The sequence below is a fragment of the Entelurus aequoreus genome, linkage group LG17 (assembly GCF_033978785.1).
Source record: "Entelurus aequoreus isolate RoL-2023_Sb linkage group LG17, RoL_Eaeq_v1.1, whole genome shotgun sequence".
In the NCBI taxonomy this organism is placed as follows: domain Eukaryota; kingdom Metazoa; phylum Chordata; class Actinopteri; order Syngnathiformes; family Syngnathidae; genus Entelurus; species Entelurus aequoreus.
Genome location: NC_084747.1, coordinates 38,591,583 through 38,617,534, shown reverse-complemented (window position 1 = coordinate 38,617,534; position 25,952 = coordinate 38,591,583). Strand labels below are relative to the sequence as shown.

Below are 25,952 nucleotides of genomic sequence, written 5' to 3'. Positions count from 1 at the left end.
ACCAGTCTTTCGGCTTGTCAAGCCGCAACCCCCAGCAAGGCCACCAGCACCAGCTCCAAGGCTAGCACTACGTCAAGCTCCACCACGCCAAGTTCCACGGCAGGCTCCAGTACCCGCACCACGCCAAGCCCCACCACGCCAAGCACCACGCCAAGCTCCGGTACCAGCTCCACGACGCCAAGTGCCGCCAGTCGCAGCTCCACAACGCCAAGTGCTGCCAGTCATAGCTCCACGACGCCAAGACCCAAGCCAAGACCAAGACCCTCCATGCCAAGACCAAGACCCTCCATGCCAAGACCAAGACCCTCCATGCCAAGACCAAGACCCTCCATGCTAAGACCCGCCATGCCAAGACCAAGACCCGCCATGCCAGGACGCGCCACGCCAAGCTTCGCCGCCCGACGCGCCACGCCAAGCTTCGCCGCCTGCTTCGTCTGCTGCACCCGCACCTGCGTCATCTGCTGCTTCCACGCCTGCCACGACGACGATGCGCCTGCCTTCTCATCGGCGACAGATATGGCCGCTACCTGGTCGTCCGCCACGCCAAGTGCGCCCACCTCCTCGTCGGCCACGGATGTGGCCCTTCCCGGGTCGCCCACCTCGCCTGCTGCAGCGGCGTTCCACTCGCCGCCGCCACATGACTATGCCTCGGTGGATTCGGGGCCACTCTGGCGACCCAACGCCATGCCCCCCCCCTCCCATGACTCTTGTTCATTTTTTTGTTTTTGGACATCTGGGATCTGTCTGTAAGGGGGGGGGGGGGGGGGGGGTTCTGTCATGTCTGTGTTGATCATGTTTTTGTTTGGCCATGTGCTGTTTGTTTTTTGGACACTTTTTAGTTCCTGGTTGTTCACTCTCTTGTTTTGTCACCATAGCAACCCATTAGTTTTCACCTGTTACTCGTCGCCATGTCTCTTCTTCGTTCTTCTGCTTCGTCTCTGTTATGTTTTTGGACATTACTACTTGCCGTAGTCTTGAAGCAATGCATGATGGGAATCCGGATGTTGTGTGCCAGCGTATTAACGTGCTGGCTGGAATAAACACACGCTGAGAAATAGTTCCGTGCCTGCCTATACTTTATGGGTTATAGATAAACCTATGGATAACGGAGACATATATAATAGTCTCCTTTTCAGGTGAGAGAGGACGCTAAAGGCAGTGCCTTTAAGGCACGCCCCCAATATTGTTGTCCAGGTGGAAATCGGGAGAAATTCGGGAGAATGGTTGCCCCAGGAGATTTTCGGGAGGGGCACTGAAAATCGGGAGCGTTGGCAAGTTTGTCATATTCAATATAATATCACGGTTCTGCAGAACTTCGCTGTAGAACTCTGCCTCTGTCTGACACTTGCTGCTCCGTAAACAAGCCCCGCCCACTTTTCCCGACTCTGTTCATGCCCGGTCTGCATGAAGCAGGGCTTCGTATGTCACTCAAAAGTGCAGATTCTAACCATTGGAAAACATCCAGCGGGCGTGACGTGCTATGATGTCACACCTGGTGGTCAGGTGCTAGTGTATGTGACACACTGGTAGTCAGAAGTGTTTTTATGTAGTCAGAAGTGTTTTTATGTTGTATTGCGCCAAGGTAGCCCAGTTAACTGCCTTTTGTATGCTGTCTTGAAGACACGTGTTATGAGACTTCACCTCATTGTCTGTTTCTGGATTGATTGCTTTAGTCTTAATTTACCGGAAAAGTCTCGCGACACTGATTGTTTTTTTTACATTGAATTTCTATACACACTTTTTTTTTTACACTGAATTTTTATACATTGAATTTTAAAACAGATTTTTTTTCAATGAAATTACCAGCATAATTTGATAATACAAAAATTAAGTTCACAAAATCCAAACGCAAAAACTTAAGTTATAAAAAAATCATAAGACACAAATTAACCTCCATACAGGCTCAATTTAGAAACAAACTTATAAATGACAATTTAAAAAATTGACACGGTGCACGTATGAGCTGTGGGCCTCGTTGGTCCTCATGAAACGGGGCATGCGAGTGTTAACTTTTGGGCGCCCCCTGGCACGTCATAATATTGATCGTGGCAGATTTGGCAATTGCTGTTTAAATTCCAGAATGGCTTCCCATACAATCTGATGGAGCTTGAAAACTGAATGGGCACGCTTGTGACATCGTATTCAAAAATACTTGAGGCTGTAATTGCTGCCAGAGGTGCATCAACAACATATTGAGCAAAGGGTCTTAGTACTTATGTACATGAGGTCTTTTGAGGTTTTTCCATTTTTAAGACATTTGCAAAAAAATCTACATTTGTTTTTTCTGTCAAGATGGGGTGCTGAGTGTACATTAATGACAAAAAAACAAAACTTTTTAGATTTTAGCAAATGGCTGCAATGAAACAAAAAGTGGAATTGTTTCTTTTCAGTTCAAAACTGTAGTGAATTTAAGTGTATATTTGCTACAATATTGTTACCATGGTAACTGACTGAGTTTGACTTACACAAACAATTCTGGAACGGAACACTAAATTGGGGGTTAAATCACCAAAATGATTCCCGAGCGCGGCCACTGTTGCTGCTCACTGCTCCTCTCTCCTCCCAGGGGGTGGAACAAGGGGATGGGTCAAATGCAGAGGGTAATTTCACCACACCTAGTGTGTGTGTGACTATCAGTGGTACTTTAACTTTAAATGTTCCTCATCTCAAGGTTTTCATAATCATGAGTTTTCACTTAAACTGCTTTCTGGAATACACCCCCATAAATAATAACTAAATAACAAGAGGTGTTATATGAGAGTGAGGCTGATGGTCAACTTTCTTGAATTGTGCTTAACTGGTAAAGCATTTTACAGTTAATAATACGTCACAGATACTTACTTAATTTCCCTTATGTTATCAGACAACTGAAAGGAAATTACCCATGAGGGTTCATTTCTTTTTGGGAAGTGAGTGGTAAACCCCCCTGAAAAGGTACAGGTTAGAATATACACTTGATAATACTAATGTATTTGAAAAATACCTTGAAATAATACTCATCTTAATAACCTCATTCATTCAGAACACAAAACAAACCATCTCACATAAAGGTCTTATTGCAGGCAAACAATACTATAAATAATATGTAAAGACAATAAAACATTTCTTAATATAGGCTGTGGATTGCTAAAAACAGTATTTTCTTTTTAAGATTAACAAAACGTCTAATGCAGTTGAGTTGCCCCACAGATTGTGGCGTATATTCAAGATAAAACAATTTCAACAACTTCAGGTGTTAGCCGAGATTTGTGTATATTATGAACAATTTGGAGACTGAGAAAAACAAACACCACAGCAGAAAGTTCACAGCACTCTGCCCTTCATAAAAGTAAAAGGTATTTTTGGGAAACAAAACAAACAATGGGAGAATGACTGAAAAATATCTACTTTTTTAAAAATGTACCCAATTAATTCACTTCCTTTTCTAAACAATGGGTAATGGAGAAAAATGGTCTCAGACTCAGAACTGTGGCTATTAACAACTTAGTAAAATGCTTCTTGTTTCAATTTAAACAATACATGGAGGCTGACAAGTCTTTTTTTTTTTTTTTTTTTTGCTTCACAACAATTACTGATTTCATGTCCTCTTTACATTGACGACGCCTTGGTGTTATTGCTGTCGTTTTCTCTCGGATTCTAAACAGAACTTCTCAAAAGCTTCTTCGATCTCTGGATCCATCTCATTATCCGAGTCATATCTGTGGACACAACAACATGAAACAGTCATGTTTCAGTAACTGTACAAACAACTTAAAAAGGGTGGCAACATGGTAAGAACCACATTGTACCACATTCACAGGACACATTTCCGGTATTGTGTGTTGTTGCACAATTAAGCTTGTGAGTTGAGGTACTGTTGTACTTTTTAAAGACACTACTGATGTAGTTTTTTTTAACTCCACAAAATAGCAGTACTGCAGCTGGATTTTAGGTATCAGGAGGTCAGCATCCCGCTGCTTTACATATCTGCATTTTAAAATGTTGCTTGCACTTCTCAGCTGTTGTACTGTTTGTTGTCTACATCGGCAGTATCAATGCTGGCTGAACATTGGTTCTCTTGTTGCTGTGCAAAGTACTTGACCATGTATTCAACGAGAGCTACGTTTTCCTTTCTACTTTCTCATGCATTTGAAAAAAACCAAGTTGTTACTGTGATATGCGTTTTCAAATTTCAGAAATAATGGCTCTTTGCAAATTAGGTAAATAAACCCCCTAACAATAATATGATGAACAGTAGCGTGGCTGTGTCTTTAAATTGTTTGAATCCTCTGTGTTGTGCTTTGTTCTTGCTTGAGTGTTGAGATTGCCTAACCCTGTCTTGTCGCAGTTGTACAGGTGCATTTATTTCGAAGGGGACACGCGTCAATGATCCGCTTCAGACACGCGTCAATGATCCGCTTCAGAAACGACAACAAAAAGGTCTGTGTTCTTCTTTATGTACACAGGCGAAAGAAAAAAAGAGCCCAGCAAAGACGAATACGGATTGCTTTTTGAAAGTAAACAAATATTTGTCGCATTTGCTTTACGTCATAAATATCAAGGGTTGATGATGAAAAGAATGTTGTTTGGTGGATAGCCCCCCTTTCTGCTGTGACGTGAATGGTGGATTGTGCTCCCACGTCACATAATTGGGCGGGAACAATCCACCAGTAGATTGGTACAGTGTTGATAGCTGATAATGTGGTGAAAAAGTCGGTAATTTATTGAAAAACAACACCAATGACCCTGGTGGAAAAAAACGGGCAAAAATTTGGTGTGCATGGCACAACCGCGTTTTATAGAAAATCGTGTTATGCATATATATATATATATATATATATATATATATATATATATATATATATATATATATATATACAGTGGGGCAAAAAAGTATTTAGTCAGCCACCCATTGATTGTCAATGGGTGGCTGACTAAATACTTTTTTGCCCCACTGTATATATATATATATATATATATATATATATATATATATACATACAAACCCCGTTTCCATATGAGTTGGGAAATTGTGTTAGATGTAAATATAAACTGAATACAATGATTTGCAAATCCTTTTCAACCCATATTCAATTGAATGCACTACAAAGACAAGATAGTTGATGTTCAAACTCATAGACTTAATTTTTTTTTTGCAAATAATAATTAACTTAGAATTTCATGGTTGCAACATGTGCCAAAGTAGTTGGGAAAGGGCATGTTCACCACTGTGTTACATGGCCTTTCCTTTTAACAACACTCAGTAAACGTTTGGGAACTGAGGAGACACATTTTTTAAGCTTCTCAGGTGGAATTCTTTCCCATTCTTGCTTGATGTACAGCTTAAGTTGTTCAACAGTCCGGGGGTCTCCGTTGTGGTATTTTAGGCTTCATAATGCGCCACACATTTTCAATGGGAGACAGGTCTGGACTACAGGCAGGCCAGTCTAGTACCCGCACTCTTTTACTATGAAGCCACGTTGATGTAACACGTGGCTTGGCATTGTCTTGCTGAAATAAGCAGGGGCGTCCATGGTAACGTTGCTCCAAAACCTGTATGTACCTTTCAGCATTAATGGCGCCTTCACAGATATGTAAGTTACCCATATCTTGGGCACTAATACACCCCCATACCATCACAGATGCTGGTTTTTCAACTTTGCGCCTATAACAATCCGGATGGTTCTTTTCCTCTTTGGTCCGGAGGGCACGACGTCCACAGTTTCCAAAAACAATTTGAAATATGGACTCGTCAGACCACAGTACACTTTCCCACTTTGTATCAGTCCATCTTAGATGAGCTCAGGCCCAGCGAAGCCGACGGCGTTTCTGGGTGTTGTTGATAAACGGTTTTCGCCTTGCATAGGAGAGTTTTAACTTGCACTTACAGATGTAGCGACCAACTGTAGTTACTGACAGTGGGTTTCTGAAGTGTTCCTGGGCCCATGTGGTGGTATCCTTTACACACTGATGTCGCTTGTTGATGCAGTACAGCCTGAGGGATCGAAGGTCACGGGCTTAGCTGCTTACGTGCAGTGATTTCTCCAGATTCTCTGAACCCTTTGATGATACTACGGACCGTAGATGGTGAAATCCCTAAATTCCTTGCAATAGCTGGTTGAGAAAGGTTTTTCTTAAACTGTTCAACAATTTGCTCACGCATTTGTTGACAAAGTGGTGACCCTGGCCCCATCCTTGTTTGTGAATGACTGAGCATTTCATGGAATCTACTTGTATACCCAATCATGGCACCCACCTGTTCCCAATTTGCCTGTTCACCTGTGGGATGTTCCAAATAAGTGTTTGATGAGCATTCCTTAACTTTATCAGTATTTATTGCCACCTTTCCAAACTTCTTTGTCACGTGTTGCTGGCATCAAATTCTAAAGTTAATGATTATTTGCAAAAAAAAAAAGTTTATCCGTTTGAACATCAAATATGTTGTTTTTGTAGCATATTCAACTGAATATGGGTTGAAAATGATTTGCCAATCATTGTATTCCGTTTATATTTACCTCTAACACAATTTCCCAACTCATATGGAAACGGAGTTTGTATATATATATATATATATATATATATATACATACAAATAGTATATATAAATATACATATAGAAATGTATGTATGTATGCATGTATGTATGTATATACTATTTGTATATATATATATATATACACGCACACATACATATACACATTTATATATATATATAAATAAATATACATATCTATGAGATGGCTCCAGCACCCCCCGCGACCCCAAAAGGGACAAGCGGTAGAAAATGGATGAATGTATCGAAATAAATACACAAAGGATCTCACACACACACACACACACACACACACACACACACACACACACACACACACACACACACACACACACACACACACACACACACACACACACACACACACACACACACACACACACACACACACACACACACACACACACCCACCCACCCACACACCCACACACCCACACACACACACACACACACTTGTATATCAAAGAAACGATAACTTAGAAAACTATATCCCCTCATTTATGTTTTGTACATGTACTTACTCGTCATTTTCATTCTCTTCACACACATCATGGAAATAGTCCTGTCTCTCCATAATTTCTTGATATTTCTCAGCGTATTCTGTAAAAACAACAGTAGTAGAATGTTTTTTTTCAGCATTTAAACCACCTTCTCTGCTCATACAAGGCTAAATCAAGCAGGGAATAAGAGCCACACAAAACATTGACAGTTGCATCTTTCGTCACAAATACTCCAAATCAGGTTATTTTGCCTAACTATCTCAAGTGCTGTTATTTTGTAAAGTTCCTCTCCATACCTGGGTCTGCTGCTGTAAAAGGAGTTCCATCTTCTGTGTAGAATGTGGGCTCATTCTGTAAGAATTTAAAGAGGACACCATAATTTATGTAAAGAACTTAGGAAGGCCGATTACAGCAGACTTGACTCACCATGAAGTAGTTGGGGTCATTGTCGGGTGTAGCATTGCTCGATGCCGCAGCACACACTCTTCCCCAGTCACTAGACCTTAGCTCCACTAGCTTTAGAAGCATTTGTCTGACATCCCTGAGGAGTGAAGCACACCTCATTTTGTTCCTTTGCTATATTCAGCTTCACAATGATGCATGTTATAAAGCAAGAAACTACTATAAAGCATTCAACACACATCTGCAGTAATTAGCTATCAATGAAAATTAAATAAGGGCTGTTATTTTTGCACAGATCAAACAAATATTTTGTATTAATCAATTGTGGTTGTAACTAATGAGGTGGCTGGTAAGCAGTGTTGCAACAATTACTTTGAAAAAGTAATGCGAATTGATTACTCCTTCAAAAAGTAACTTAGTTAATTGGGTGACTAAATTGGATTAAAAGACAACACCCCTCACTACCTCAACATAAAAATTAAACAACTGGTTTTCTCAATAGTCACTTTATTGGAAGTGCGGCTATCCCTTGCTCTTTTTCCAATTTTTGTGTTGTATTTGTTTTGTTTAATTTTGTATCTGCAGTGTGCCAAGGGCCTACGACAAACGGATCACAGGCCACAGATGGCCCTTGTGCCGCAGAGGACAGATCTTTAGTACTATAGTCTTAGTAATTTGTCATTGTATGGTCACATATCACATGGAGGTAGTTGTCTAACGTCACCGCTGGAAATAGTAAAATCAGCTGTTCACCCTTAGCGGACCACCTTCTTTTATCATGTAACACTGCCTTTTCACCAAAAAAGCTTTGTTTCGTATCCACATTAAATCAACACAAATTCAATACTTTTGAGCAGTGTTTACAGACTATTTGGCTCGTTATTGCAGGCAAGCGATGGGGGTCATGGTTGAGAGGAAAGTTGTTATATGTTGGATGCTGGAAAATGTTGCATTGCAACAGTCAGCTTAATGCATTGCAGCATTTTTTGATGTGCACGTCATGCAACGCACGTTTGCGGAAATAGGTGACAGGTGGGATGTGAGGCTAATGCGATGATGTTGCCAGCACAGTGTACAAATAAACTCGTTAAAAAAACTTATTTGTTGACAATAGTTGGTTATTAGCAGCAACAGACAGTGAAAAAAGGCTGTGTCACTGGCAACAACACATAGGGTGTAAACATGAAAAGTATAGGAACATTAAACCCTTAACACGGCAAAGACATGAATAACTTGCTCAATTTGCAAAGCTAAACTTACTTTCATAGCAGTACATCTGTGATGCGAGAGTATTTAAAGCGTAAGTACGTCAGATATCTGGAGGATGCAGTCTCCGACCTCTCCTTGGTAAGATATTCAGCTTTTTACCGAGCTAGCTAACTACAGAGAGACCAAGGCTCAATTTGAATTCTCCCTCCTTCCCCTCCCCTCTGGCTCTAGCATCTAGTGCCATGGCGAAGTATTGCAAATACGCCCCTATGCATACGTATGTTTCTCGAGTCTCGCTACATCATCCCTCACCGTTTGCCAGCAGTGAAGTAATGCCGATGCAACAAATGTTTATTTTCAAGATGCCGTCACACACGATATTCGGCTTTTGTTGTGCTCTTGTCATTTTCTTTCGCCTGTCTTCATTAAGAAGATGTTTAAAAGACAACTTTTTGGCGAAATATCCAAGTGCTGGCCCATGAGCTATCAGCTTGCGGTATGTAAAATGTGTTTTATTGTGTATTTGTGTTTGAAGCCAATAATGTTTGAAGCTGTGCAGTAGCAAATGTTTAAAGTCTGACTATAACCAAGTGTCACTGTTATGAAAATCATTAATTATGCTTATTACTTACATTTGTACGCTTCTCTGGGTTTCTGGTCTGCCATCTTTCTCCTTGCACTTGATAATGTAAGGTCTGCGAGCTTACTTCGCGTCAAGGGTGGTACTTCGCCCTTCGCCCTTCCCCCTACCTGACGGATAAGTTGAACGCTTCTTGATTTACGTGAACACGTAAAACCAAGGAGGAAGGGCAAAAACAAGGGGGATGGGAGATGTATTCAAATTGAGCCAAAGTTGTGTAAAAAATATCTTTAATGATCATGTTAGCCTAGTCCGCCAGCGAAACTCTCTCTATGTAGCTGTCATCATCATCATCATCGAAAAAAGTTACCATTTCTTTTTGACGAAGCTAGGGGGTTCTGGTGTTTGCTTTTTATTGCAGATTTTAACTGTCCTTTGTTTTCATAAAAAATGACACTTTGTTTTTGTCAGCACTTTGCCTGTCTTTGCTTTTAAATAGACAAGAGTTAAATAATTATTCTTTGTAACAGCCTAATAAATAGCACAATTACAGTATAAATACATTCTGAATTAAGTAATTACCTTAACAGTTAGCACATGCCTAAAAATATCTTAAGCTGAATGTAAAAGCCGTTGGCTAAATAAGAGCCACTGAATCGGTGTACTTCATAATCAGATTAGTTGACAAATCGTTAAGATAGTAGATAACTAGTTGACTATTAAAATAGTTGTCAGCCCAATTGGTCACAACAGACTTTTTGAAAGACTTTGAAGTACTGTATTGACCTGAATATTAGCTGGTACTTTTTCCTTATTCACTGATATTAAAAAATCAGAAGTCATCTCACACTCACTGAATAAAATTATGTTATCATATTAAACACATTTTTTGTTTGAATTTTGTGCTGCATTCAAGCACCTACACACTCACAGGCATATATACCTGCTGCATGTAGCATCCAGTACTATACTTTCAATCCTCTGGATCAGCTCCTCCATGTACGATTTCCCACATTCTTTCCAAGCGTCATCCAGGATGGACCCAGTCAGCTTTAAAAAGGAAAAATAATGCTGATTAGCCACACCTGCTTAATGTGATCACATAATGGAGTAAGAGAAGAGAAATTCAGAACCTTGAGAAGTTTGACTGCACAGATTATGTTTGCATCTACAGGATTGGAGAGTAAAGTGTTCAACAGCTCTCTCAATGCAGTAAGAAGAATCTCGGCTCGCTTTATAGCGCCTTTGCCACACTTTATCTGAACAAAAACAGATAGAAATACATTTTCACAATTGACACGGTCTAGTAGGGTAGGTCAGTACCTCACATTATGGTATCAATCCAATACCAGGTAAATTCAGGGCAAGTATTGCAGATACCTATACTTTTTATTTCATATTTTTCAAGAACAGTGAATTATTTAATGATCCTCCATTTAATTTGTTGATCATGATCCAGACAAAGATTTTGGGCAAACACACATATGTATATACTAATGAACAACCCTCTTTTTGAACAAAACAAACATAAATAATAATGCCCCAAAATAAAGCAGTAATATTTAACACATTTGAGCAGACATGATTGGGATGTCTTACCTGCAGATGAAGGTAGAGCTCTCCCAAAAAGAGCACAAAGGAGTGGAACTTGTTCTGTGTCTCTCTGTCTCCTCGCACAGCCACATCTCTCTGCTCAAATTCTTTTTGACACCTACAGCAAACAAGGCTCTATTATTCTGCAGAAGAAATTAACAGAGGGACTACCGACTTTTATCCCCGTGTAAAGTCACCTGTGCAGGAGCAGCTGACGAAAGTTCCCGCTCGGCGGGCTGAGATGATGGGACAGATAGTTACAGAGCCGCGCGCCCGTATAGGAGAAGTTGGGAATGGCAGTAGACTGCAATATAAGAAGACATTAAAAGGTAACCTATCTTGCAAAAATCAGTTCAAACAGCAATGTGTCCTACAACCGTTTTCATGAGGACTAAATGTGGCAAAATGGTCAAATCTCCTACGTTTGTTTTCTTCACATTTAAGAGAAGATTTGAAGTTCTATTTTCCTGAAGAAAAAAATATCTTTATAAACATGATACTGCCTTAGACGCGCCCGTACCTTGATGAGTCTGCCCTGAACTCTATGTAAGTCAGCAACAGACTAAGAAAACCTAGCATGATAGCACTGTAGCTCACAAAGTTATATAAGTGATGTAAACAATGTTACGTTGTATGTAATATGGCCTTTATTATGTTGGACAGCGTTACAGTATATACGTAACAAGTGAGCAAGTGCACAATTGCGCTTCTTGGAGCCACAAACCTACAATAATCAATTACTGTACAATTTCTGCTCTCACTAGAATGCCAGCTGATGGGATGTTCAAATCTTGTTTCGCTGAAGAATTAATCACAATCCTTGCGGAAGGGTAAAAAAAAGAATGACGGTACCGCAAACTAGCGTCTTTTTGTGTCATGTGACTCATCTACGGGTATAAGTTGAATGTTACAGATGAGCAATTTTTCATTTTATGGCCACAACCTTTTTCTTTACGAGAGAGAGGCATGATCTATAATATAGAATGAACTTTCATCAACTCAGAGGTGATCAGGAGTGCAGCTCATTATGTCAACACTGTTGCTGCACAATATAGTTATCTCTGTGATCAAGGCTCGGCTAAAAGTAGTTTGTCAGCATAAACGTGTTAAATAAAATTGCTAATACTTGGTTGATATTTAGGTCACGAGATGTAAAATGGAGTATTGTTGGTGCTTTTTGGATGCATTTTCAGAGTGATATAGAGACAAAATGGGTCCCCCCCATTAGCATCATTGCTCGCCACCTAGATTAAGTTGATTATTACATATTAGCGTGAAAAAACAACAAAAAAACACATGAACTCCAACGTGCAGGCTCTGAGCCGGGGGGCAACAAGAATTGCCACCCCGGCCCGTCGCCTCTCACTGCTGGCAACGGCAGAGTGGAAGAGAGTCCAGCCCCTCTCGAGAGAACTGGTTCCAGAGCCCTTGCTGTGCGTCAAAGTGAGTCCGACTATATCTAGTCGGCACTTCTCCACCTCGCGCACTAGCTCAGGCTCCTTCCCCCCCAGCGAGGCGACGTTCCACGTCCCAAGAGCTAGCTTCTGTAGCCGAGGATCGGATTGCCAAGTGCCCTGCCTTCGGCTGCCGCCCAGTTCACATTGCACCTGACTTCTATGGCCCCTGCTATGGGTGGTGAGCCCATTGGAGGAGGGACCCATGGGGACAGGCCCAGCCACCAGGCGCTCGCCATCGTGCCCCCCGGGTGATTCCCTCGTTCTACTGGGGGACTTCAACGCTCATATTGGCAACAACAGTGAAACCTGGAGAGGCGTGATTGGGAAGAATGGCCGCCCGGATCTGAACCCGAGTGGTGTTTTGTTATTGGACTTTTGTGCCCGTCACATATTGTCCATAACGAACACCATGTTCAAGCATATGGGTGTCCATATGTGCACTTGGCACCAGGACACCCTAGGCCGCAGTTCCATGATCGACTTTGTAGTTGTGTCATCGGATTTGCGGCCTCATGTTTTGGACACTCGGGTGAAGAGAGGGGCGGAGCGTTCTACCTATCACCACCTGGTGGTGAGTTGGCTGCGATGGTGGGGGAGGATGCCGGACAGACCTGGCAGGCCCAAACGCATTGTGAGGGTTTGCTGGGAACGTCTGCCAGAGAGAGTTTCAATTCCAACCTCCGGAAGAACTTTGAACATGTCACGAGAGAGGTGCTGGACATTGAGTCCGAGTGGACCATGTTCCGCGCCTCTATTGTCGAGGCGGCTGATTTGAGCTGTGGCCGCAAGGTAGTTGGTGCCTGTCGTGGCGGTAATCCTAGAACCCGTTGGTGGACACCGGCGGTGAGGGATGCCGTCAAGCTGAAGGAGTCCTATCTGGTTCTTTTGGCTCATTGGACTCCTGAGGCAGCGGACAGGTACCGACAGGCCAAGCGGTGTGCGGCTTCAGCGGTCGCGGAGGCAAAAACTCGGACATGGGAGGAGTTCGGGGAAGCCATGGAAAATGACTTCCGGACGGCTTCGAAGCGATTCTGGACCACCATCCGCCACTTCAGGAAGGGGAAGCAGTGCACTATCAACACCGTGTATGGTGAGGATGGTGTTCTGCTGACCTCGACTGCGGATCGGTGGATGAATACTTTGAAGACCTCCTCAATCCCACCAACACGTCTTCCTATGAGAAAGCAGTGCCTGTGGAATCTGTGGTGGGCTCTCCTATTTCTGGGGCTGAGGTTGCTGAGGTAGTTAAAAAGCTTCTCGGTGGCAAGGCCCAGGGGGTAGATGAGATCCGCCCGGAGTTCCTTAAGGCTCTGGATGCTGTGGGGCTGTCTTGGTTGACAAGACTCTGCAGCATCGCATGGACATCGGGGGCGGTACCTCTGGATTGGCACTCCGGGGTGGTGGTTCCGCTCTTTTAAAAGGGGAACCGGAGGGTGTGTTCTAACTATCGTGAGATCACACTCCTCAGCCTTCCCGGTAAGGTCTATTCAGGTGTACTGGAGAGGAGTCTACGCCGGATAGTCGAACCTCGGATTCAGGAGGAACAGTGTGGTTTTCGTCCTGGTCGTGGAACGGTGGACCAGCTCTATACTCTCGGCAGGGTCCTTGAGGGTGCATGGGAGTTTGCCCAACCAGTCTACATGTGCTTTGTGGACTTGGAGAAGGCATTCGACCGTGTCCCTCGGGAAGTCCTGTGGGGAGTGCTCAGAGAGTATGGGGTAACGGACTGTCTGATTGTGCAGTTCCTGTCTTGACGGCAGGTGTGTGGGAGACTGCCTGTGTTGAAATAAAAAGTGCTTTTCAAGTTCCTGCCTGACGTTTTTTTTTTTCATACTGAGATCCCAAAAGCCAGCTGGCATCTTACAAGACCCTCTGTTGCCGTATGTGTCAATCAAGTGACAGATGTGGCGTCATAGGGAAGATTTATGATAGGTAATGATGTCTATTTTTATTTATCAGCGATTGACCGGGAGCTCGTCATTGACGTAATGGGCAGCCCTGTAGACTATTTAGCTTTCTTTTGGCAGGTTTTGCAAACAAGTGAGTCATTGTCTTCGCAGACTCTCTTGTAATTTTTTAAGTACTTGAAATGTTCCAATACTGACTTCTTCCTTTTTGTGTGGAAAAAGTTTGCCCATTTGTTCTGCTGCTATTTTAAGCTAATGTAGCAAACTAGAGTGCCTCACGTTATGTGTGTACACCGTAGGCATGTGTATTGCTTTGTTTTTGTTAGTTGTAGCAGGTGGTGCCGAAAATAACGTGCCACCATAACGTCCATTTATAGCAAGTGAGGAAGACTGAAACACACGGTGTACCATTGTGATGAATTAACAGTGACATTCTTAATCAAGGTTAATCGGTGCATTCCTCGTTCCCAGTAGGGTATACTTTGAGTGCTTTAAAACAATCTAAATTCCAGCATCTTGGGTAGACTTTGGGCAATACACTGCCCAAATACTAATGTGGAACTTCTGAGAGATATTTAAAAATGTTGAAAAATAGTATACAGTGTTTTTCTATAGTTTTGGTCATCATCAAATTGCACACATTGAAGAGCAAAATCAGTCCTGAGCGCTCCTACCTCTGTGTAGATCAGCTCCACCAGCTCTGCCAACAACTCCTCGGTTGTAATAAAGGAATTAAGCACGCTTGTTATGTACTCAACATCTGACTCAAACATTCCAGGTGAGGAGCTCAGGTGGCAAAGGAAGTCTCTAACCATATCAGCCAAAGATGGCGCGCTAAAATCTTCTTCGTTGGGGTCAAAAAAAGTCTGAAAAGAAATAAAGCATACAAATAATACAGAATACATAGTAGCTACAGAGTTTTTGAAACAATGAATGCTGTGACTGTCTTACATCATATTGATACACGGCAGTAGGGACAAACTCTGGAGCGCTAGCGGAGAGTTTGGAGAACTCAACCAAAGAATCCAAATGGTTAGACTTCCCGGAGACAGAGGGGCTATTGGTGTTTATGCTTTGCTGGCCTTTACTGTCTGAAAGTGGAAGAAGAGAATGGTGACACTACTATGGTGACATTTAACAACCTATGGACAGCGGCGCGAAAATGTGGTTCCTCACAGTAAGGAGATTTGAGTTGGAAACTTAGTTGGAACATGTTGGTGTTGAGTTTCCATGTTTGCCCTGTGCTTGTGTGTGTGTTTTCTCTGTATACTGTACTTAGGCTGCCTCAAACCGTACAATAACATGTACATTAGGTTCATTATGGCTCTAAATTGTCCTTGGGTGTGAGTGTGGATGATTCGTCTATCTGTGATTGGTGACCAGTCCAGGGTGTATGCTGCCTCTTAGCTGGGAAATGCTCCAGCTCACCCGTGACACTAATGACAAGGGTGTATGTAAAAGACACATATTTCATGCTCTGGATGGTGCATCTATCTAGTAGGGATGCACAATAATATTAGCGCCGATAATTTACAACCAATAATGGCAATTATAATTCCGCTAATGAAAAATATACCAGTAATAATAAAGGCTTATCATCTTTGTGTTTGTCTCTTTGTTGTGGCTTGTGCTGCTACCTGGCTCCTAAACTCCTGCTCTCTCCTCCCGTACAATATGGTCGCATATTTGTAATGTCACGATACTGCCTGTGCTCCCTGTTGTGTGCAGAAAAATGCATCATAGCGCGACAGTCACCAGTGTGGTCTATCTTTAACGTGTCAGAAGAAGACATTTTAATTTAATTATTATGAAAAAACTACTTTTCTTATCAGTTTTTGTGTATCTGGGATCCTGAAAATTTTTAATCAAACCATTGCAAATATTATTTAATATTCATATAATAATCTTGTGTTCCTTCCTTTTTTTTTTCCAACAGGCCGTTCGGTTTTTGCTCTGTTCAGTGATGTTGTCTGACCTGTGATGTCTGCGGATATTTTCATACATGGTAGAAATTTACTCAAAGATCTTTGCGCCAGTCGGCCATTGTAGTCAGACGCTGTAGTCAATAAGCTTCTTTTTTTCTATCCTCTTGCCATTTCTAACACAAAGTAGCGTATAGTTCTAACCTATCTGTAAGTAAACTCCATATGGAAGCACTAAAAACTACAACATGACTGGTTGGGAGAATACGTAGTTAAAGTGGAGGCGCGTAAATAGGACCGGCCACAAAACGGCGCATCCTGAAGAGACGATCAGAAAGTGGCTTGAAGACGGTCTGTAAAACATAATCTATGCACAATTTTGACCGTGGAACCACTATTGCATGTTACGTAGAGTAAAAAGTGTTTTAAATAAATCACAATATGACTCCTTCAAAATTCACTATTGTTATGGAAGCTGCCTATGCTGCTAGGCTGAGACTTAGCTTTAAAGGCCTACTGAAATGAAATGTTTCTATTTAAACAGGGATAGCAGATCCATTCTATGTGTCATACTTGATCATTTCGCGATATTGCCATATTTTTGCTGAAAGGATTTAGTAGAGAACAACGACGATAAAGATCGCAACTTTTGGTATCTGATCAAAAAAAGCCTTGCCCCTACCGGAAGTAGCGTGACGTAGTCAGTTGAAAGGCTCCTCACATTTTCCTATTGTTTTCAATGCAGCTAGAGCGATTCGGACCGAGAAAGCGACGATTACCCCATTAATTTGAGCGAGGATGAAATATTCGTGGATGAGGAACGTTAGAGTGAAGGACTAGAATGCAGTGCAAGACATATCTTTTTTCGCTCTGACCGTAACTTAGGTATAAGCTGGCTCATTGGATTCCACACTCTCTCCTTTTTCTATTGTGGATCACGGATTTGTATTTTAAACCACCTCGGATACTATATCCTCTTGAAAATGAGAGTCGAGAACGCGAAATGGACATTCACAGTGACTTTTATCTCCACGACAATACATCGACGAAACACTTTAGCTACGGAGCTAACGTGATAGCATCGTGCTTAACTGCATATAGAAACTAAATAAATAAATCCCTGACTGGAAGGATAGACAGAAGATCAACAATACTATTAAACCATGGACACGGTTAATGCTTTCCAGCCTGTTGAAGGTTAACAATGCTGTTGCTAACGACGCCATTGAAGCTAACTTAGCAACCGGACCTGACAGAGCTATGCTAAAAACATTAGCTATCCACCTACGCCAGCCAGCCCTCATCTGCTCATCAACACCCGTGCTCACCTGCGTTCCAGCGATCGACGGTGCGACGAAGGACTTCACCCGATCACAGATGCGGTCGGCGAGACGGAGGAAGTTAAGGTGAGTTCGGCGGCTAGCGCGTCTGCTATCCATCTCTGTCCTCCTGGCTGTGTTGCTGTAGTCCGCCGCTAATACAACCATCCCACCTACAACTTTCTTCTTTGCAGTCTCCATTGTTCATTAAACAAATTGCAAAAGATTCACCAACACAGATGTCCAGAATACTGTGGAATTTTGAAATGAAAACAGAGCTTTTTTGTATTGTATTCAATGGGGTACCAATACTACCGTATCAACCGTTTACGTCACGTGCATACGTCATCATATCTAGACGTTTTCAACCGGAAGTGTGGCGGGAAAATTAAAATTGCACATTATAAGTTAACCCGGCCGTATTGGCATGTGTTGCAATGTTAAGATTTCATCATCGATATATAAACTATCAGACTGCGTGGTCGGTAGTAGTAGGTTTCAGTAGGCCTTTAATAGCGCTGACAGCAGCAAACATAAAACCACAGAACTGATGCGAAAGTGATAAGAGGCAACAGTTTTAAGGAAAAGCCTTTAGAGGGAAATAACTTGACATGAGTAGTTCATAATTCATCTGTCAACACAGGTAACTGTTAGTTAGCAATTATGATTTCTTAAAGGAAAAAATGCACTTCATTATTTTCCATCCATCCATCTATCTTCTTCCGCTTATCTGAGATCGGGTCGCGGCGGCAGCAGCCTAAGCAGGGAAGCCCAGACTTCCCTCTCCCCAGCCACTTCGTCCAGCTACTCCCGGGGGATCCCGAGGCGTTCCCAGGCCAGCCGGGAGACATAGTCTTCCCAACGTGTCCTGGGTCTTCCCCGTGGCCTCCTACCGGTCGGACGTGCCCTAAACACCTCCCTAGGGAGGCGTTCGGGTGGCATCCTGACCAGATGCCCGAACCACCTCATCTGGCTCCTCTCGATGTGGAGGAGCAGCGGCTTTACTTTGAGCTCCCCCCGGATGGCAGAGCTTCTCACCCTATCTCTAAGGGAGATCCCCGCCACCCGGCGGCGGAGGAAACTCATTTCGGCCGCTTGTAACCGTGATCTTGTTCTTTTGGTCATAACCCAAAGCTCATGACCATAGGTGAGGATGGGAACGTAGATCAACCGGTAAATTGAGAGCTTTCCCTTCCGGCTCAGCTCCTTCTTCACCACAACGGATCGATACAGCGTCCGCATTACTGAAGACGCCGCACCGATCCGCCTGTCGATCTCACCATCCACCCTTCCCTCACTCGTGAACAAGACTCCGAGGTACTTGAACTCCTCCACTTGGGGCAGGGTCTCCTACGCAACCCGGAGATGGCACTCCACCCTTTTCCGGGCGAGAACCATGGACTCAGACTTGGAGGTGCTGATTCTCATCCCAGTCGCTTCACACTCAGCTACGAACCGATCCAGTGAGAGCTGAAGATCCTGGCCAGATGAAGCCATCAGGACCACATCATCTGCAAAAAGCAGAGACCTAATCCTGCAGTCACAAAACCAGATCCCCTCAACGCTTTGACTGCGCCTAGAAATTCCGTCCATAAAAGTTATGAACAGAATCGGTGACAAAGGGCAGCCTTGGCGGAGTCCAACCCTCACCAGAAACGTGTCCGACTTACTGCCGGCAATGCGGACCAAGCTCTGGCACTGATCATACAGGGAGCAGTCCGCCACAATCAGACAGTCCAATACCCCATACTCTCTGAGCACTCCCCACAGGACCTCCTGAGGGACACGGTCAAATGCCTTCTCCAAGTCCACAAAACACATGTAGACTGGTTGGGCAAACTCCGATGCACCCTCAAGGACCCTGCCGAGAGTATAGAGCTGGTCCACAGTTCCACGACCAGGACGAAAACCACACTGTTCCACCTGAATCCGAGGTTCGACTCCAGTACACCTGAATAGACCTTACCGGGAAGGCTGAGGAGTGTGATCCCAAGATAGTTAGAACACACCCTTCGATTCCCCTTCTTAAAGAGAGGAACCACCACCCCGGTCTGCCAATCCAGAGGTACCGCCCCCGATATCCATGCGATGCTGCAGAGTCTTGTCAACCAAGACAGCCCCACAGCATCCAGAGCCTTAAGAAACTCCAGGCGGATCTCATCTACCCCTGGGGCCTTTCCACCGAGGAGCTTTTTAACTACCTCAGCAACCTCAGCCCCAGAAATAAGAGAGCCAACCACAGATTCCCCAGGCACTGCTTCCTCATAGGAGACGTGTTGGTGGGATTGAGGAGGTCTTCGAAGTATTCCCTCCACCGATCCACAACATCCGCAGTCGAGGTCAGCAGAACACCATCCTCACCGTACACGGTGTTGATAGTGCACTGCTTCCCCTTACTGAGGCTGCGGATGGTGGTCCAGAATCGCTTCGAAGCCGTCCGGAAGTCGTTTTCCATGGCCTCCCCGAAATCCTCCCATGTCCGAGTTTTTGCCTCCGCGACCGCTGAAGCCGCACACCCCTTGGCCTGTCGGTATCTGTCTGCTGCCTCAGGAGTCCCATGAGCCAAAAGAACCCGGTAGGACTCCTTTTTCAGCTTGACGGCATCCCTCACCGCCGGTGTCCACCAACGGGTTCTAGGATTACCGCCACGACAGGCACCAACTACCTTGCGGCCACAGCTCCAATCAGCCGCCTCGACAATAGAGGCGCGGAATATGGTCCATTCAGACTCAATGTCCAGCACCTCCCTCGTGACATGTTCAAAGTTCTTCCGCAGGTGGGAATTGAAACTTTCTCTGACAGGAGACTCTGCCAGACGTTCCCAGCAAACCCTCACAATGCGTTTGGGCCTGCCAGGTCTGTCCGGCATCCTCCCCCACCATCGCAGCCAACTCACCACCAGGTGGTGATCGGTAGAAAGCTGCGCTCCTCTCTTCACCCGAGTGTCCAAAACATGAGGCCGCAAATCCGATGACACAACTACAAAGTCGATCATGGAACTGCGGCCTAGGGTGTCCTGGTGCCAAGTGCACATATGGACACCCTTATGTTTGAACATGGTGTTCGTTATGGACAATCTGTGACGGGCAAAAAAGTCCAATAACAAAACACCGCTCAGGTTCAGATCCGGGCGGCCATTCTTCCCAATCACGCCTCTCCAGGTTTCACTGTCGCTGCCAACATGAGCATTGAAGTCCCCCAGTAGAACGAGGGAATCACCCGGGGGAGCACTCCCAAGTACTCCCTCGAGTGAATCCAAAAAGGGTGGGTACTCTGAGCTGCGGTTTTGCGCGTAAGTGCAAACCACAATCAGGACCCGTTCCCACCCTCTCGTCCACCGGGTTGAACTCCAACATGCAGGCTCTGAGCCGTGGGGCAACAAGAATTGCCACCCCAGCCCGTCGCCTCTCACTGCCGGCAACGCCAGAGTGGAAGAGAGTCCAGCCCCCCTCGAGAGAACTGGTTCCAGAGCCCTTGCTGTGCGTCGAAGTGAGTCCGACTATATCTAGCCGGAACTTCTCCACCTCGCGCACTAGCTCAGGCTCCTTTCCCCCTCAGCGAGGTGACGTTTCACGTCCCAAGAGCTAGCTTCTGTAGCCGAGGATCGGACCGCCAAGTGCCCTGCCTTCGGCTTCCGCCCAACTCACATCGCACCCAACCTCTATGACCCCTGCTATGGGTGGTGAGCCCATTGGAGGGGGGACCCACATTGCCTCTTCGGGCTGTGCCCGGCCGGACCCCATGGGGACAGGCCCGGCCACCAGGCGCTCGCCATCGTGCCCCACCTCCGGGCCTGGCTCCAGAGGGGGGCCTCGGTGACCCGCGTCCGGGCGAGGGAAATCTGGGTCCTTTGTTTTTATTTTTCATAGAGGTCTTCGAGCTGCTCTTTGTCTGATCCCTCACCTAGGACCAGTTTGTCTTGGGAGACCCTACCAGGGGGCATAAAGCCCCCGGACAACATAGCTTCTAGGATCATTGGGACACGCAAACTCCTCTACCACGGTAAGGTGGCAGCTCAGAGAGGAGCACTTCATTATTTTAACCCTTATTTCTACAATTGAATGCTGCCTCTCTATGAGGCAGGCACTTACTGCACTATTTCATTACGGTCAGTGGAAAATATAATTGTACTTATTTTATTTTTGTCTATCAGCAAGTGATGTGACCCCACTTGTTAAGGTGTTGCTGCAATCTTACTGGTGTAGTTCTATTAAAATTTTGCATAGATTATGTTTTACACACCATCTTCAAGCCACTTTCTAATCGTCTCTACAGGATGCGCCTTTTTGTGGCCGGTCTTATTTACGCGCCTCCACTTTAACTGTCTTCTCCCAGTTGTAGTTTTTAGCGCTTCCATATGGAGTTTACTGACAGATATATGTTAGAACTATATGCTATTTTGTATTACAAATGGCAAGAGGATAGAGAAAAATAAACTTATTGACTATAGCGTCGGACTACAATGTTCGACTGACGCAAAAATCTTTGAGTAAATTTCTACCATATATGAAAATATCCGCAGACATCACTGAACAGTGATGAGGTGGCGACTTGTCTAGGGTGTACCCCGCCTTCCGCCCGATTGTAGCTGAGATAGGCTCCAGCGCCCCCCGCGACCCCGAAGGGAATAAGCGGTAAAAAATGGATGGATGGATGGATCACTGAACAGAGCAAATTCCGAATGGCCTGTTGGAAGAAAAAAATGGACGATTATTATATGAATATATTTGCAATGGTTTGATTTCAAATTTTCAGGATCCTAGATACACAAAAGCTGATAAGAAAAGTTGTTTTTACATAATAATTAAATTAAAATGTCTTCTTCTGACACGTTAAAGAAAGACCACACTGGTGACTGTTGCGCTATGATGCATTTTTCTGCAAAACAAGAAGGAGCACAGGCAGTATCGTGACATTACAAATATGCGACCATATCGTACGGGAGGAGAGAACAGGAGTTTGGCAGCCAGGTAGCAGCACAAGCCACAACAAAGAGACGAACACAAAGATGATAAGCCTTTATTATTACCAGTATATTTTTCATTAGCGGAAATATCAAATGGACGTCATAATTGCCATTATTGTTTGTAAATTATCGGCCGCTAATATTATTGTGCATCCCTACTAGGTAGATCCACCAGCTAGAGCATCAAATATGTGTCATTTACATACACCCTTGTCATTAGTGTATATTGTGTTGGACATATTATATTTAAGTTGCTAGTAAATGAAATTAGTAAAAAGTTGAAATATCAATAAATTCCGACATCATTTTGGTCTACGCAATGATTCTAATTATTTGCATGGGTCAGAATTACAGTGGGAAGGATATTTGTCCTCAAATTATAGCTAGTGTGTGAATGTGAGTGTGAATGTTGTCTGTCTATCTGTGATGGCCCTGCGATGAGATGGCGACTTGTCCAGGGTGTACCCCGCCTTCCGCCCGTGTGCAGCTGAGATAGGCTCCAGCACCCCCCGCGACCCCGAAAGGGACAAGCGGTAGGAAATGGATGGATGGATGGATAGTTCAAAATTGATAACATCCTATTTTTTGCATTAGGTTTTGTTTATTATTTGGTAGAGTGTCGACATTTTGGGTAAAAGTGTGAACTCTTCGAATAATTTCTTTTCACAAAACCTTGTGTAAATGCATATACATAAATATCGGATATCGTTATCGGTTGTAAAGGTCTGTAAATGATCGCTTAAAGGTATCGTTCACATTTCCTTTATTCGTGCATCCCTATTACCAAGCTATGTAACTAACTTAAATATATTTGTAAGATAGCTTACATACCCTTACATCAGTGTTTTTCAACCACTGTGCCGCGGCACACTAGTGTGCCGTGAGATACAGTCGGTGTGCCGTGGGAGATTATGTAATTTCACCTGTTTGGGTTAAAAATATTTTTTGCAAACCAGTAATTATAGTCTGCAAATGATGTGTTGTTGTTGAGTGGTCAGTGCTGTCTAGAGCTCGGCAGAGTAACCGTGTAATACTCCATTTTCATATCAGTAGGTGGCAGCCGATAGCGAATTGTTTGTAGATGTCGGAAACAGCGGGAGGCAGGGTGCAGATAAAAAGGTGTCTAAAGCTTAAACCAAAAATAAACAAAAGGTGAGTGCCCCTAAGAAAAGGCATTAAAACTTAGGGAAGGCTATGCAGAACCAAATTAAAACGGAACTGGCTACAAAGTAAACAAAAACAGAATGTGGACAACAGCAAAGACTTACTGTGGAGCAAAGACGGCGTCCACAATGTACATCCAAACATGACATGACAATCAACAATGCCCCCACAAAGAAGGATAAAAACAACTGAAATATACTTGATTGCTAAAACAAAGTAGATGCTGGAAATATTGCTCAAAGGAAGAAACTGCCACAGGAAAATACCAAAAAAAGAGAAAAAGCCACCAAAATAGGAGCGCAAGACAAGAACTAAAACACTACACACAGGAAAAACACCAATTAACTCAAAATAAGTCACGGAGTGATGTGACAGGTCGTGACAGTACACCTACTTTGAGACAAGAGCATGGTTGGTTATGGTTTAAAGTCATACCCAACAATTGCGACAACGACTTTTAATGTCAACAGAGTTTCGTTTCTTAATAATTTCTGCTGGTGGTGTGCCTCCGGATTTTTTCAACGCAAAAAATGTGTCTTGGCTCAAATAAGGTTGAAAAACACTGCCGTATATATCTTAAACGTATAATATTGTTTAACCAAATTGGGGAAAGCGTCAGTTTTACTTGTCTAAGTGGTACTTTTATGGATCACAAACTATATTAAATTAGCTCATTTCAGAGGTATTTATCGACGAGAAGAACCAGTTTTGGACGTGGCTTAAGTGGTTTTCTTCGTAAATAGAGGAAGTAGGACTGTGAAATGTGCTTAAATTTGGCCGTGACGCACTTCGGCCTGCAGTAAAGTACCAAAACAAGTGGGAGTTTCGGACGTGCAATCAAATGTTGGTTAGCTAGTTTAGCATTAGCCAGCCTGTCTGTTTCTGCCTTACCACCACAAGCGCCATTTTCCGTGACCGGACTATTGTTGCAGTTGCCGGGGGGTGGGTACGTCCTCGGCTGCCTCAAAGGTACCCTTTGGTTGAAAAGCGTCGCGTTGCTGTCACTGTTCCACACCGCACTCTGTAGACCGGAATCTGCTGCAAGATTGAGGCTTCTCCCTGCTCCGGGAGCTCTGTTAAAATTGTCGTTCATGACCTGCTTCTTCTGTCAGCTCTATCCCTCAAGAACGTCTACACAGGAGAAAGAAATGCTGCTTTCACTGACATATTTTCAATCCTGACTCTATAAACGATAATAACACCTACCCATAGATCATGTTAGCGTTTTGTCAACCAGTAACTTTTTTTTTGCAACTTCCTGACAACAAACGTTGTTGTCGCTGATTGTGTTTATGTAGCAAAAGGGAGTGTGTGCCATCTAGTGGTGTGGAGAAGATGCTCAGTAAAACAATGGTGACTGGATTAGATAAAATAACTGTATGTCTTTGCTATTTGGATTTACACTGTATGAAAACATTTTTTTAAATGAATTTTACCTTTGCAACCTCATTATACGATTGGCTAAGTTTTATATTAATAAATGTAAGTTTCTCAATGGGTGAGAGCGGACCTACGTCACTTCCGCCTACCAATCCCCTAGCAACCGGGAATTCGTTGAAAACAAACCAGCTCACAGCGAACACAGCATTGACAGAAAAAGCATTTAACGAGCGTTGTGGCTTGGAAGTCGGCGTTAAATCCTTCATTTACGCATGTTTACTTATTCGCATATCGTGTGAAAAAACGAAAATGTATTATTTGCGTCAGACTCGTCTCAGTGAACTTTAAAGCTTCTCCGGCTTAGCTTAGCTTGCTAGTTAGCTTAGCCTGCACGCTACTAAGAAAGAGACGCATTTTGCGACTCTTGAAAAGTTGATTAAATGGCAACATGAAAATTATAGGGTTTATTGGTTTTTAAAAACCCAACTGTTAAGTGCAAATTTAAACGAAACCGGTTTTCGAAAATAGCTAGCTAGGCTATAGACTATATATTATATTACTTACTTAACTTAATCCTCTTCTTCCCGGATGGGAAATAAGGCTTCGACAACTCGACGCCATTCATCTCGCTGCTGTGCTAGTCTCTGTGCCTCGCCCCATGTAAGCTTCATCTCTTTCAGCTCCCCTTCAACTGTTCTTCGCCAGGTGTTCTTTGGCCGCCCTGGCTTATGTTTTCCCGGTGGTGTCCATCTTAACGCTGCCTTTGGTATCCTCTCGTTGTCCGGTTTTCGAAAATAGCTAGCTAGGCTATAGACTATACAGTATATACCGCATGTTATTTTTGTACAACAACAACTTCAGCTGTCGAACGTTATAAGGTACAAATTCAACAAGTACAACATTAGCACGGACGGTATAGCCAAGTTGTGGTTAAGAAGGTGGATTTTTGTTCCTTATATTTACCAGAAACAAAGTGATCCGAACACACGACCCGGGACTTTGGGGGACTCCAGTGATAACC

General features: G+C 43.7%; 2 protein-coding genes across 2 annotated transcripts in view; both read right to left on the bottom strand.

The window, feature by feature from the left end:
• Positions 1-25,952, bottom strand: part of il17a/f2 (interleukin 17a/f2) — a 410,073-nt gene that overhangs the window by 343,954 nt on the left and 40,167 nt on the right. The gene's annotated exons all lie outside the window — the stretch shown is intronic.
• Positions 3,174-24,886, bottom strand: paip1 (poly(A) binding protein interacting protein 1). Its single transcript, XM_062025684.1, has 12 exons — positions 24,758-24,886; positions 24,443-24,682; positions 15,132-15,271; positions 14,855-15,046; positions 11,014-11,120; positions 10,823-10,934; positions 10,357-10,482; positions 10,167-10,273; positions 7,459-7,573; positions 7,329-7,383; positions 7,054-7,132; positions 3,174-3,698 (listed from the first exon to the last, which is right to left on the bottom strand). The coding sequence occupies exons 2-12, from the start codon at positions 24,642-24,644 to the stop codon at positions 3,611-3,613; spliced, it is 1,323 nt and encodes a 440-aa protein (XP_061881668.1). The 5' UTR covers positions 24,645-24,682; positions 24,758-24,886; the 3' UTR covers positions 3,174-3,610.

Bases quoted from the DNA above. Each gene is read 5' to 3' on its own strand.
- paip1 (XM_062025684.1), bottom strand. From the start codon at position 24,644: ATGAACGACAATTTTAACAGAGCTCCCGGAGCAGGGAGAAGCCTCAAT. The intron at 15,272-24,442 runs GTAAGGCAGAAA...TTCCACTTTCAG, and splicing joins GGAAAATGGCGCTTGTGGTG to ACAGTAAAGGCCAGCAAAGC. The intron at 15,047-15,131 runs GTAAGACAGTCA...ATTTCTTTTCAG, and splicing joins CTGCCGTGTATCAATATGAT to ACTTTTTTTGACCCCAACGA.